This window comes from Aotus nancymaae, unplaced genomic scaffold (genome assembly GCF_030222135.1).
Source record: "Aotus nancymaae isolate 86718 unplaced genomic scaffold, 86718_ANA_hifiasm-v0.15.2.pri h1tg000007l, whole genome shotgun sequence".
NCBI classification, from domain to species: Eukaryota; Metazoa; Chordata; class Mammalia; order Primates; family Aotidae; genus Aotus; species Aotus nancymaae.
In genome coordinates, this window is record NW_026988418.1 from 21968237 (window position 1) to 21983100 (window position 14864).

The following is a 14864-nucleotide window of genomic DNA, read 5'->3' on the forward strand; positions in this document are numbered from 1 at the left end:
AAAAATAATGTGAAATCACTCAAAAAAATGTGCAATAGCACTTGGGTTAGGTGGCAGAGCTGGGGTCTTTCCTGGGGCAATCTTGCTACAAATGTGGCTGTGTGACTTTGGGCAACTTGCTTCATTTTTGGGAACCTGTTTCCTATTAAAATATTTAACTGTAAGCCTGAACAACCCTTTTTCCAGCTTTAACAGTCTCTGAATTAAGGGGAATAAGTTATCTATTTTAATATAAGGGCTCTGGCTTCAAAGAAATTTGATGTCAACTTTTCTTTATGAACTTGGGGTCTCAAATACAGTTTAAAGGCCATGTAAAGATGAGTTTCTAATATTTTACAAAATCAACCCTAGCCATCTGTATCAGAGATAGCTAGTCACTAACAAAGATTCATATTTCCTTTCCATAGTGTAGAATTTTGGAGAAATACCTGTCCAATGAGGACTCCATTTAGTGACTCCCTTTGCATCCAGGTGGGACTGTTAGGTTTAGTTCTTGCCAAAGGAATAGGAAAAAACGTGTATTTCCAAGCCAAAATATTTCCAAAGGAGTTAAGTACTAGGTGTGTGACCCTCCACTCTTCTTCGTTCCCCTTGTCCTTCAATGGATAACACTTACATGAAAGGAACCTGGGTACCTAAATTGCCTATTGAAGATGAGCTGCCCAGTAGGGTCACCCAATCAGAAATACCTGCATTGAATTTACTATTTCTTGTACTTTGCCACCTAAATTACTATCGTTTAGGTGCCCGAGTTCAAACTGGTTCTATAAACAAGATGGAATATGCCTGTACTACTGTAAGGAAAATTAGCTTACAGGAATTAAAAATTTTTCTGCAGATACTAACGAAATTTAAAGGATGCATAGTTCTTAGTTGATCTAGCAACTAAGCTTCTAGGACTCTTCTGAGAAGTATTAACTGTACAAGAAAAAAACTAATTATTTTTAATAGAAAAATGGAAACAACCTGAAGTCCAAATGAAGACAGATCAAATAAATTAAGGCAAATATATACTGCAGAATACTAAGTACTTACTGTTAGGGATGAATAGATTTCATGCACCAACATGGAAAGATGTCCTCAATGAGAAATATGGAAGTTAGAGATAGACAGTATGATTCTGTTGGGTTTTAAAAAAACTTTATAGGTTTTGCATATGCTAGAAAGACTGGAAAGTTAAAGATCAATTAATGAGTTAATACTGCTTTTAAGGTGAGATTTTCACTTCCTTTACACTTTCTATAGCCTTTAGTTGACAGAATATGTGTTGCTTTCTTAACAAACATCTTCATAGTACTCCACCCTTTAACCAAAACTCACCATTCTCATTCCTTACCTTCATACCTATGCTAAAGTCTTTCTCTCTGGACCATTGTCCCCCAAATGCCATTAAAAAAATCTGACTAGGTGGCTTCTTTTCCCCAGAAACTGATCTCACTGCTCATATTCCAGAGAATTTTCTCTCATTTGTTTAACCATCCATTATGCTGGAAGTCTTTTTGCATCCTAGTGTCTTAGCTATTCATGTTGGGCTTTATCTGTTTTCCCACTTACTAAATAAGGCTTCTTGTGGGAAGAAATTAAGATTTACTCACCTTTGCTTCCCCTACAGTGTTCTACATAATAGATGCTCCACAAATCTTTGATACATTAAAATGTGGCATTTTGTTTTGCAATTCAATGTGTATATTGCTAATAATTTAGAAAGAATCCAAACGATCACCATTTTATTTTCAAAATTTTATTTATATGGAATCTTCAGCATGTTTCAACTTAATTTTTAGAACAAGATAAAATCCAAAAGCTTAAAATCAGATATTTTATAATGTGTCACAATTAAGTATGGAGAGTTCTGTCATTTTTGAGGAAAATCTTTCATAATTCTAAAAATGCAGATATTTACAATATTTTTAAATACAGACATATACAACATGGCATATTTAAATGTACAAAATAGTTGAAATTATATTACAGAACATTCCAAAATTCAAACTAATTTTTAAAAGTCCACAAACACTGATAACATTTGGAAAAAAATAGCAACAAGTTTATCAATAACCATGCAATGTGTTTAGTAACTTATACGCAACACATAAATTGCATGTCAGATCCACAAATCTAAAGGTATATGATTGATCTATTTAACTCACTCATGCTACACTCTAAATACTATTTTATAATCCATAGGCTTAAATAAGTTTTACAGTAATCTATGAAACAGGAATATAAACTATGAAAACATATTTAACTGACTTAAGAGACTAGGAAACCTCAAAGATAGCAAATCAGACATTTTTTTCCCATTAAAGTTCTTATGAATACATTCATAAACACCAAAGGAAGAAAATAAAAACAACCCAGATATTATAACTTAATTTAACCTTCTCAAACTTCTATTTAGAGCTCTTGGCATAATCATAGCCCCCCTGGGATATTTTTTTCTTCTCCTGATTTAGTGGAGACAACATATTTATTCCCTTCCTTGTTCCAGGAAAAATTTAAGATGGCTTAGAAGACAGACTCAGAATATACTAGAAAGTATAATTATAGCTTAAATAAAAAAGGAACCAGATAAAGCAGAATTTGGGGGGAACAGCCATTTAAGAAAAGGTCAGGAAATACATCCTATAGTACAATATTCTCCCACAGTGATTTTCTGGAAATACTACAAAATATATTAATTTGTAAGAAAACTAATAATAAAGTACTGGTAAACTAGAGATACTGATTAAATTTCTTTGTTATTTACCCTGATGAAGCAGATGGTTATAAAAATGTGTGTGCTTTCCTTTGTGCTTGGATAAAAGAAGTTTTCCTAAATATCATGTAAGTGACTCCAGATTTAGTCTGTAGCTTTTGGTAAAGGTTAAAAAAAAAAATGGACACGCTTACTGAATTTCTACTGAGAATTCTATCAACTGCTGTCTATTGACTTGTGACGATGGCTTCATTTCAGGTGGTCACGTGTTACACAGCTCTTTTGTAAGCACAAAACAAAGCACCATCAATTCCAGGGCATCCTGACTGTATTGGTTCCTCCAGTTCACTTCATCAGGACCCAGCAAGAGCAATGGGAGGAAGGCAGTGTAGAGGAGGAGACCTGCTCAGGCATGTTGAGGCCACGGTCTCCTCTGTTGGGTGGAGAGCTGCAGAGGCTCTGACTGTGCTTACAGTCTGCATGTCACAGACCTCAACCCCACTCCTGTGGGCAGGGAAGGAATGGTACGGACGGAAGACTGGGAACAGCAGTAAACAGCTTCAGAGAAACATGCATGGTCTGTCCATCTCTATTCTACAGGCCTAGCTTTCAACAAATGATAGCAAGAATGGTCTTGTATCTATATGCTGAGAAAAAAGAAAGGAAGGAATGATGATGAAAGAAAGGGTTTGTGGGAAATGGGGAGAAAAGAAAGGTAGTAGGATGTTTCCCTTTCAAGTGTGGCATGAGTTTCAAATCTATAGATTAAGGACAACCAGAACAAAAATATCTGAAGACTAAAACAAATCACTGCCTCCTATCTTTTTTGAAGATCAATGGTCCCTAGTAATTCTCATGAGTTTTGATTAGGTTGGGAAGGAAGTAAGTTCAAGTCTATAGATCTGTAACTGTGGAAACTGCAGTGCTCTTGGTTGGGGTGGCAAAGGCTTCCTCAGGGATTGTGGTGTTAGGACAAGGGGACAGAATCATGACTGCTATTTTTCCAATGATACCCTTCAGAATACAGGCAGTGCCAGCTTATCCATTAGGCATAGTACCCAAGGCCCACAGTTTTTTAGTGGCCCACAAAAATGTTTTAATGTTTTTTTAGCCTCATAAGAAAAAACTGAACTTCTGGACTAAACAAAATGTTTTAATCTAAAATGTTAATACATTCATTTCATACAAATGCAATTATAAAATATCACTTTTAACTTTCTATGGAAGAAGGAGTCTAAGATGGCAAAACTCCCTAGGGCCCACAAAAATCATAATGCAGCTCTGAATACAGGGTCAAACAAATTGTAACTGAAGCAATATAAGTTGAACAGGAAACTGAAGACAATTTAAAAGGATTAGAGAAGAATGGTTCAAGGCTAAAGTAATAGAGATGAAGACTCTGAGCTTACTGATTCTGTTCCACTGGTTTTTCTTTTCTTGAATGTTACTTTGGAATTAGATTTTTAAAGAAAGCTAAGTCTAATATTGGGGAAGTGCTAGTGTCAATTTCCATTAGCCAAGCCAGAAAGAAAAAGTTCAGCTCATTATTTTATAGTCATTGTGCAATAACAAAGGCAGAATCAGGATGAAGACACCGCCATGTCTTTAAGTCCTTTAGTCCTTTCTCCACTTTGTAAACATTATTAGTGGCAGCTTTTCCTTTGAGACCCTGCCTCCTAAACTTCCTGTATCATAGTCCCACTCGGTTCTAGACTTCCTCTGTGCTTCAAGGCCCTGGCTCCATTATCCTTGGTAGTAGCCCAAGGCTGGCAATGCCAGCAACGTGTGTACCTGCAGTTGAAAAACTGTTTTAAGAATATGACAAAAGAAAAAAGAAGCAGCGAACATGATGGAGGAGAGAAAAAAGTAACCAATTTTAACATACTCAAATTATACTGTCAAAAAAACGGGGAAGGATTTATACTATTAACTGTGTTTTTTTAAATAGTAGCACTGAGATTTTTATACTTAATAGTTCTCTGTATTTTCAAACATATTTTACAAGATAAATGTACTCTATAGTCAGAAAATACTCAGTAAGTATTATTTTGAAAATTGTGTTCTCAAGACCCCAAACTCTTGACAATTATCATTCTTGAGATCCTCACCATATGGCTTAGGATGGCAAATATGGTTAAAATTGGCACACAGAGCAGGGAGACTCAGATTTGAGAGCATAACTTTTAACAATTTCCATTACTTTCCATCACCCAAACTCATCAGTATTACAGGGAAATGTCAATCAAGAAACCTAATAAATAACAACTTTTTAGTATTTGTTTCCCAATATATCATGAGGAAACAGTTCAAAAGGAAGATGAGTACAAAGGAATCAATCACTGCCTTTCATAGAATCACACAACTTCTGAGGTTGGAAGAGAATACTAAGTCATAAAATTCAGGCCCTTGAATTAATGGTGAGGAGCGTGGGGTCCAGGTTACGCGTTTTGTTTAAGGTCACACAGCAAAGTTGGTCACAGATTTAGGATAAGAGTTCAGGTTTCCTGACTTTTGGTCTCTCAGTCCTCAAAGCAATTGTTTTGTAAGCTGTACTTCATTATTTATCCAAAGTGCACATAGAAAAATGGAAAAATACTCCCTGTTTTTTAAAAAATGTATGTTAATTTGGAAACTGTATTAACTTAAAATATAAACTTCACATGAGTAGTCCAACGATTAGAATGAACAGTAAAATTTTAGTCCTGGAAGGACCCTAAGAAGTTAAGTTAGACTTCCGTTACACAAGAATTAAGGCTAAGGGAAAGTAAACTATGTCCCCCCAAATCACAAAGTTGAGACAAGAACCAGGTCACCTACAGCTGGCTCACTGCTTCTTCCAATACTCCTTATTCTTCATTGGCTATTGATTACAAACAAACAAAGCAAAAATGTAGAATCAATCTGGTTTAGATATAAGAAAACATTAGTAAGAATCCTTAGTGAATAGGTATAAGTCAATCCTCTAGCTACTAAGAAATAAACTAAAATCTATTGAATTTCAATAAATGAGGCAGCATGACTGCTTATTTTATTTTAAAATGGGCTTAGATGCAGATCATAATTCTGAGTTTCGGTGTCATTTGAAGATGATGTAAGCCTTAACAAATGTAAAACAAAATTCTAATGTTTAAAATTCTCTAGATCAGGGGTTGGAGAATAATAGCCAGCAACCTATGTTTTGTGAGACCTGTGAGCTAACAATGGTTTTTACAGTTTTAAGGAACTGTTTAAAACAAATACACACACACATACACACACACAGAAGAATGTCTCATAGAGATCATATGTGGCCTAAAAAGCCAAAATTATTTACTAACTGGCCCTTTACATTAAAAAGTTCACTGACCTCCATTACAGATTCAGAAAGTATATGAAACTGGGCTGAATATGCAACATGTCCTGAAAGGCGTTTTTGTTTTAAAAATTAAATCTCTGATTTTTCCAGCTTTATTATCATTTGCCTCTTTCTCCTAATAATAGATAGTAGAAAAAAAAGTTTGAGGGTTATGATTACCTATGTTCCAGTTAAATGAGGTTTTATCACATATACTAATGTAGTGGACACACAATTGAAGCTAATTATTTTATGTATGTCAAATTAGTCAAAAATTTTCAGATAGTTGGGAAAATGGCATATCTTATGATACTGTTGCTATACAATAAAATGGAAGCAAGATTAAAAACTAGCAATTCAGTTCTCTCTTTTGGGTTTCTCTTGTTTTTAAGATTTTCTTGTCACGCCTCTCCTGGCTCCCTACTGCATGTTGTTAGATTAATCAGTAGTTCTAAACCATATTAATTATCTCAGTGACCACCCATCCCTATCTCATTTGTAACCATAAACAAATCTCACCAGAACATATGAAAAGAATGGAAATGCTTCTAAATGAAACATGAGATACCACAATGAAACATAAACGGCTAGTTCAGGGAAGAAATGGCTTAGAGACATAGTCCAAATCCCAAGCTGAACCCAACAGTAAAGCCAAGCAGGCTCCTAAGTTTCACAGCCTAAGTTACACAGCATTGCTTAGTAAAGGACTAGAACACTGTGCTGGACCCTGGTTTGCAACACTCTGATAACCACTGTATGAAAGCAAGTCTGTAGCTCTTCCTTTTCACATGATTTATGTGGCAAAGTTTGGATTTTGTGAACTAGAGAAAAAATACCAAAGCCGTGCCAATGTTAACTAAATTACAATCACTTTAAGGTTATAACGTTGAAAGCAAGATCTACTGTGTCAAGATTCAAATGTCTTAACTGTAAAATAATCACATTAACAATTCCTTTGTACAGTTCTCTTCGGTTACTCCATTCTCTTGGCTGCTTTTATAATTGGAAAGGAACAAATTTTCTATTTCAGTCAAGAATTCTTCAGCCATAAAGCAATTGGTCACTTTGCTCAGAGTCTTCCTCATACACTCCAAAAGCTAGTTGAAAAGAAAAGTTTTATATTTAAATACATAAAAAATATGAGGGTTTACATTACTATCACTATTTTGTTCCTTTCCAGACCTCACATTTCCTAAGGCTCAAACAGAAACACTCTCCTTAAAAATGGTTGAAGATTAACTTGTGTTTAATAGTCACAGAGCTGGAATGTAGAAAATTGCTGCTGAGGAACACTCAGCTTAGTACCTTTACGATTTTACATAGAGACAAACCTGAGATTGTTTATGTGAGGCTTTCTACTTTATACATATCTGTGACTTTTCTCCATTTGTAGTTATACTTATAAAGCAAAATAATCCTGGGCACACACACACACGCGCGCGCGCACACACACACACACACTTTATATATATAAAAACACAAGATTCTACCATTTCAAAATGAGGATGCTAGCTAGAGTCTATTTCTTTGGAAATGTGCATATACTTTTCAACAACACACAAAAAAGTGAATATAACAGAAAGGAGTAAAAAATATTACAAAAAAAAAAAACTTTATGTTTAAATTTTCTATCCCCTAATTGCTATTTAAAAAAAGACAAATGTTGCTGATCTACTAGCCTTCAATCATTACAGAAGCAAAACCTAGAAGTGAACTGACAGAATTCAAAACACTTATTTCCTATTAGAAAGTTAAATAAAATGACTATTTAAATTTAATTGTCAGATTTATACCATCATTCTTAAAAATGATCAACTGTTAAGGCTAAAATGGAAACATGGCACTTTCAAATCTAATAAAATGAGGAAAATGCTCTCCATTGTGTATAATAATAATCTGCTAAGAAATTTATCAGCCGACACTGACAGATTTATTCTAAAATAGTATTTTTTCTATGTGCAAGCTTGGGCAACAAAACACATTACTAATTATCTCCTAGAAATTAATTTTCCAAAGGAAAAAGCAATAAAATATACAGAAAATTATCCACAAAGTATTAGGCATCATGGGAAAACACATTGAGATGAATAGCTTTAGAATTTGTGAACGATGGAACCAATTAAAATGAAGGCAGCTTACTTTCTGCAAACAAGTCAGGTCAGAATCCCGGTGAAAGATTTTATCCATGGGGACGCTGCTGTAGGAAGAAATATGAAAACAAACTGATGAAACAAATATTATAATCAGTTTCATAGTAAACTATCACAGATGCCATACATCACAATTTTATATTTAACTTGGGTTTTCTCTGAAACATAATTTAATGAGTAACACTGCAGATGTGCAACCATCTCGAACCACAGCACATACCTATGGGACAGCCTGTATTTTTCTATTATCCATCTTGTCTTTTCAAATACTAATCCCCACTGAGGTTCTTCTAACATCTGTTGTACTTCAAATTTGTAAGGTAAGCCTAGAAAAGCATAAAGAAGCACATTTTCATCAACTATTTCTTAACTCTCCAATCTCCTTTTAATTATACTTAAAATTCCCTTCAGTGTTTTTACAACCACAGCTTGACAGATCAGCTGAACAGCACTTTAAACATAGTGGGCATTCATTAAATATTTATTGCCTGACTGTGCTTGGTCCACCAAGCATATTAATGCCAAGCTATTAATACTAAAAAAGAAGAGTAAAAGTGCAATTTACATGACAATTCTATGCCGGGCACTATGATAGGATGATCACATAATTTATCACCCAAATCAAGAGACTTTTTGAATGAAAGAAGGTACTATTAATAATTATGGCTGAACCACAGGTTTAAATTGGGACTATTCTAGACAAACTAAAACATACTGCCATCCTAGTGACAATTCAAAAAAAAATAAAATACAGGTTATTAAGCTTACAACAACGCTGTAAGGTAGATAGCTTTTTACCACTCCCCCCAACAGGTGAGAAAACTAAAGCTGAGACACATTAAAAAACATATTTAGGCTAGCAAAGTGGCAGGACATAGATGTTAAAACCCAGCAGGTCTGCCTCACTTCTGAGCCCAAACTCATTCTGCCTCCCTTGATGAGCTAATCTAAGACTAAACAAGAAGACAGGATGAACCTGGGGAGGCAGCAACTACTTTGAGTCAAAGTTGTCATACTAAACTCTGGAGGAAAGAAAAAAGCCCAAAAGGTGGATATCATATATTCAGCTAGAAAGGAAAATATACCCAATGATGAGCTATCTTAGCTATTTCTCACATATCCTTCAAGACCCCATGTAAATGTATCTGTAGCATTTTTTAAAAAGCTCAGCTGATTGATTATCAAAGGCTGATTCTGTCATAATAACACTTAGAATGTGTACTATGTACCACCTAATATTTTATGTGAAATCACTTACGTGAAGCAGCTGCCATTAATTTTCCCCTTTTTATTTTTGATGAGGACACTATGTCCTAGAAAGGTTAGCCTGCTCATGGTCAGATATAAAAGGCAGAGGCAGGATTTGAACCCAGGCAGTCAGGCTTGAGCGTTCTGGTTTTAACTTTTACATAACACTGCCTCTCAACTGGGTTTCTACCATAATAAGGCTTTTCAAAACAATAAAATGCCAGCAAATCAGAACCCATGGGGGAAAAAAAAAAAAAACAAGGGGGAAAAAAATAGAATTGTTTCCTCACAATGAAATAAAGCATAGCTTAACTGTCAATATGCTCTAAAAAGCCACTTTTTTTCAGGTGTTTGGAAGAAGGGAAGGGGACAGGCAAGCCTGATGATGACTGATCTTTTTTTTATTTAATCGCTCAATTTTCCTCTTCTCCAAAAACTTAAGAAGAGTGACACATTATAGTACACGAGCTATTAAGCAAACTCCTCTTGGTGATAACAATCATTTACTTGACATGCTTTGATTACTTACTAAACAGGGATACCAGCTATATAATCATAACTACCCACTGAAAACCTATTATTTGCTAAACACTTTACATATATTACTGACAAACCTTACAAATATACACCTACTGTAAGCAAGGTAATAATTTTTTCTGATATTACAGACGTAACAAAGGAGAATGAGAGAGTAAACTGCCCAAGGAAAAAGAAGCAATAAACGTCAGAGCTGGGATCTGAATCCAGCTGAGTGACTCCTACTCTCAATGAAAGTTGAAAATAAAAATAAAGAGGTAAATAATGCATTTTCAATCTACGCTGATGGAAAAACATGAAAACAAACATAAAAATTATATACAGCTTTATTTGGTATTTTAAGAATTTTTTAAGTTAAAAAAGGTACTTTTAAAGCTAATAAAAGTTTTCTTTAATAGAGAATATTTTTATCGACTAAAGTATCAGAAGAAAATGAATCACTAAATTTCCTGCCTGTCACAAGTAAACAAAACATTTAACCATTAGAGATATCGTACAGATATGACCCGAGTTAAAAGTATTGTAGCATAAGGTAACCCATGGCTTCTAGAAAACCTTAATTCTTGCACCAGAGGATTTCTAAGGGCAAAGCAAAAGACCAAGGATTAAGATCTAATAGTGTTAACCATGGACAAGTCATTTACAAGACAGCTCTGTTCAATGGTAGCTCATGGGAGCATCATGGATAGTTCCCTCTAATGTTTTCAAGCAGTTTTTTCCCCCTATCTGGGCAGTTTTCTTCACATGCATGTGCGGATCTGTATTTTGCTAAATAGTCCAGGGATATCCTTCTACAAATCTCCAGAGTTCACTCTCCCTTCTGCTTTCTGTTCTCTTGGGGCTCGGTCTCGCAAACTCACCTGTCTTGGTCTCCTTATCTCCATCACCTTAATCAAGTCTGCCTGGCTCTGGGTGGGTTTCTCCTCCTTGTGCCATATCTGAAAACCCTCATAAGCAGCAAGCAAGGGTAATTTTGGGCTCTTTTCCTATCTCTTGTTTCCTATTTGTTTCCTGTCTCTTAGCAATTGTATTCCTTTGCTGCTCAATGTTGTATTTAAATACTAAGATTTTATATATTTTGTCCAGTTTTCTGGTAGTTTCAGACAGGTTCTTGTTACTTCATTTCTGCCAAAGTAGAATTTCACAAACTAAATTTTAAATTTCATGTAATTCTAATCAATTTACATTTAAAGTCACATGTGCCATGTGCCTACTGTATTGGACAGCACCAGAATTGATGTTTATTTCCAAAACCTAGCAGTCTGTGGGATTATAAAATGATTTAAAGAGAGAACAAGTTAATTGTCGTTCTGTTTTTTATAAAATTGTACTGAGCTAAAGAATAATGTGTATTATGTGCTATGCTCAAAATGGACATTCCAGACTAAATTTAATACCAGTAGTATTAATTCAGTAAAAACCCACATAGTGTTGACCACCTCCTAGATGCAAAGCAATTTATTAGGTGCTACTGGAGAAAAAAGAAAAGACATAGTCCCTGCTCTTTGGGCATGCAGTTTATTAGGACTTGCTAAACAGATAAACTGCATTAAAAGACAAAGTGACCATGAAGGCAGGAATAAAGTGTTGCAATACATAAAGAATAGAGCAACTAGGCCGGGCATGGTGGCTCACACCTGTAATCCAAGCACTTTGGAGGCCAAGGCAGGCGGATCACCTGAGGTCGGGAGTTCAAGACCAGCCTGACCAACATGGCGAAACCCCGTCTTTAAAAAAAAAAAAAAAGAATAGAGCAACTAATAGTAATAACATGGGGGCAGTGCTGGTAAGTCATTATCAAACATAGGGCATCCAAGTGAGATCATTAAGAATGAAGAGAAATTAGGCTGGGCTTGGTGGCTCACACCTGTAATTCCAGCACTTTGGGAGGCAGATAATGAGATCGAGTTCAAAACCAGCCTGACCAACATAGTGAAACCCCATCTCTACTAAAAATACATAATTAACCAGGCATAGTGGACATGACTGTAATCCCAGCTATTAAGGAGGTTGAGGCAGGAGAATCTCTTAAACCTGAGAGGCAGAGATTGTGGTGAGCTAAAATCATGCCATTGCACTCCAGCCTGGGCAACAAGAGCGAAAATCCGTCTCCAAAAAAAAAAGGAATGAAAAGAAATTAATTATTAAACAAACATTCATTTGGTATCTACTTTATACCAGGCCTTGTGCTAGAAACAGGATAGAAAAATAGGTACGATACAGTATTTATTCTCAAAGGGCTCAGATCTAATGGGGAAGAGTACAATGTGGGGTAACTGTAGTGACAGTGTCCAGAGGACCTGACCTAGAGCAGTGGTAGTAATGACAGAATAAATATCCTAGAGTTATTTAGTCTACTGTTTCCTCTTATTGTTTGCTTTCTGTCCACATTCCCTTCCTTTTCCTAGACCGCTATACTAATTCCCTATCCACCCAGAAAGGATTGGCTACAAGTAGATATAAACCTCAGAAGAATCAAGTCAGATGACAACCTATGCCAACCAAATTCTTTCCTGAGATAGAATAGGAACAAAGAAATATACAAATTGAGTTAGTCATTGTTAACCCTAAACTGGGAGGTGACAAGAGAGCTGGTGGTCATTTTTTTTTTCATTTGCATGCCATCACAGAGAAAGCCAGTCTGCATTTATAAAAACAATTTCCATGAGAACAGAGACTGTTTTATTTACTGCAGCATCTCTAGTGCCTAAAATACACACTGCCTGGCCTAACTTTTCTCCATATTTCAATCCTCTTGCCCAGTGGCCATAGTAACAAAAGTAGTGACTTGACTAGAGCAGGAGATTATGAAAGGGAAGAGGGTGGCTACACTAGGTGGCACCCAAATAGTAATTCCCTAGTTGAGGTCACCAACTCTGACATTAAATAATTTTGCACAGTTGCAAATCTTTTGATTTGTATAAGTCAAAGAAATGAGAGTAGAAGTAGGACAAAGTTATTTTTGTTGAAAACTTACGATAAGAGCCATCTGGGCTAATTTCCTCACTTATAACCAGGCAGGTAATTTGAGAATATGGTAAGGGATTATTTCGATTATAGGGACTAACAATCATTCCAATGAACTTTGCACCTCCTCTGGAGAAGTAACTCTACAATTACAAGAAAAATATAATTAGTTTCAACTATATAAATTCAAAAGCCAATGTTTATCCATACTAACATTTTAAACATCTAATGGGGAAAAGCAGGAACAAAAAGGTACATTAAAAAGTTCACATCTGGCCTGGTGTGATGGCTCACACCTGTTATCCCAGCACTTTGAGAGACAGAGGCAGGCAGATCACTTGAGGTCAAGTCGAGACCAGCCTGGCCAACATGGTGAAACCCCGTTTGTACTAAAAATACAAAAATTAGCTGGGGCGTGGTAGCACGTGCCTGTAACCCCAGCTCCTTGGGAGGCTGGAGCAGCAGAATCCCTTAAACCTGGTAGGCCAAGGTTGCAGTGAGCCGAGATTATGCCATTGCACTCCAGCCTAGGTGACAGAGTCAGACTCTGTCTCTTAAAAAAAAAAATTCACATCCAAACTGCAACTAAATCAAATGCCTTAGACATTCATTTCACACTATATAATTTTCAGGCAAAAATGTGTTCAACCAAATCCGAAATCGCCTTTTAAAAAAATTGGCCTACACAGTCTGTATTTGCCATGAACATATTTACTAATTATATTCACCATGCTATATCTGTAATTCTTATCAATATGGTAATAATTTACAAATACCCTACAGCAAACCCAGTCACATATCAAATGTAAAATCCCAGAATAAAACAAAACTTTTTCTTCAGCTATAAAAAATATATTATGTTTCTTATTACTTCAATTATATTTAGTCCTAGTCCTAGTTGCTCCCATTAATTTTTAAAGGCTCTGGGAGTATTTATCACTGTAACATTCAAGGCTTGTCTGTACTTAATAACTGACTTTCTAAATGTTTACATAAACATTTATCAACCTCACAGAAAAAAAATGCATGTTCTTTTAGAACTCCCAGTATAAAGAATATTAGAAATTCAAAACAAAAAATCTTTAAAGTTTATCTATTTAAAATGAAGCACTGAGGGGGTGTGCAATCACTTATAGAATATATCCATATAATACCTGGTATTTGGCTTGTGTGTCAATATCTCGTAAGGAAGGATTGGGATCAAAAGCAGGATGAGAATGATACCATCCAATAACACTGTAGCCTCTAACAGCCAAGGTTTCTGAGGCCTGTGTTTGTGATACAGGATCCATCTCACACTGTAGTCCTGTACTCAGACTGTTACACGGTTCTGCTGCACATACCTATAAAAAACAATTGATTTTCAAATGATTATACTAAAATCCTGTTAATTCTATTACTCTAAAGTTATAATTCTTTCAGAGATACAGAAACTTTTCAAGGTCAAGACTTTTATTTGACAATATCATAGTCAGCCTTTAACTTGCAAATGACTTAAACTCCAAAAGTCTGATTGTATGCTAGAAACTTAGCATGCATTTTTCTACTCAAACAAGGTCATAGTAATGACTAGTTTGCCATGTCAGCCCATATAATACCTGTACAAAGGTATTCTTTCAATGACACCTGTTACTTACGACAATAATTTCAACAGAATCATGCATACAAACTTACAACTACAAGTGCTAGTACATATTTCTGGCCTCTTAGAAGTTGTAGCTTTTTACTAATAAAGGCAATGAGGAGCCAAGGCCTGGCAATGTTCTCTCTTGGTGGTAAAAAGAAATAGGTGCTCAGAATATGGAATGTTAAGTCACTTCTGAGAACATATAACTTGCAAATGTAGCAAGTTATGCAATATTTGCATATTCTCATATATATCACAGGTAAAGTCTGTATTTTAATTATATTCACTGAATTCTATAAAAAT

The 14864-nt window shown here is 35.4% G+C and overlaps 1 protein-coding gene across 2 annotated transcripts in view; it reads right to left on the minus strand.

Annotated features, from left to right (window-relative positions):
* Positions 1–1722: 1722 nt before the first annotated feature.
* MYSM1 (Myb like, SWIRM and MPN domains 1) overlaps positions 1723–14864 on the minus strand; it is a 44716-nt gene continuing 31574 nt past the window's right edge. Inside the window, exons 16-20 of one of the 2 annotated variants that reach the window (XM_012442759.3) lie at positions 14089–14277; positions 12945–13077; positions 8403–8508; positions 8172–8226; positions 1723–7129 (exon numbers count right to left, since the gene is read on the minus strand). In XM_012442759.3, coding sequence (XP_012298182.1) covers positions 6971–7129; positions 8172–8226; positions 8403–8508; positions 12945–13077; positions 14089–14277 — 642 coding nt within the window. In that variant the 3' untranslated portion in view covers positions 1723–6970. Of the gene's footprint in view, positions 7130–8171; positions 8230–8402; positions 8509–12944; positions 13078–14088; positions 14278–14864 lie in introns of both variants that reach the window. The other variant, XM_012442758.3, reaches the window with a different exon arrangement.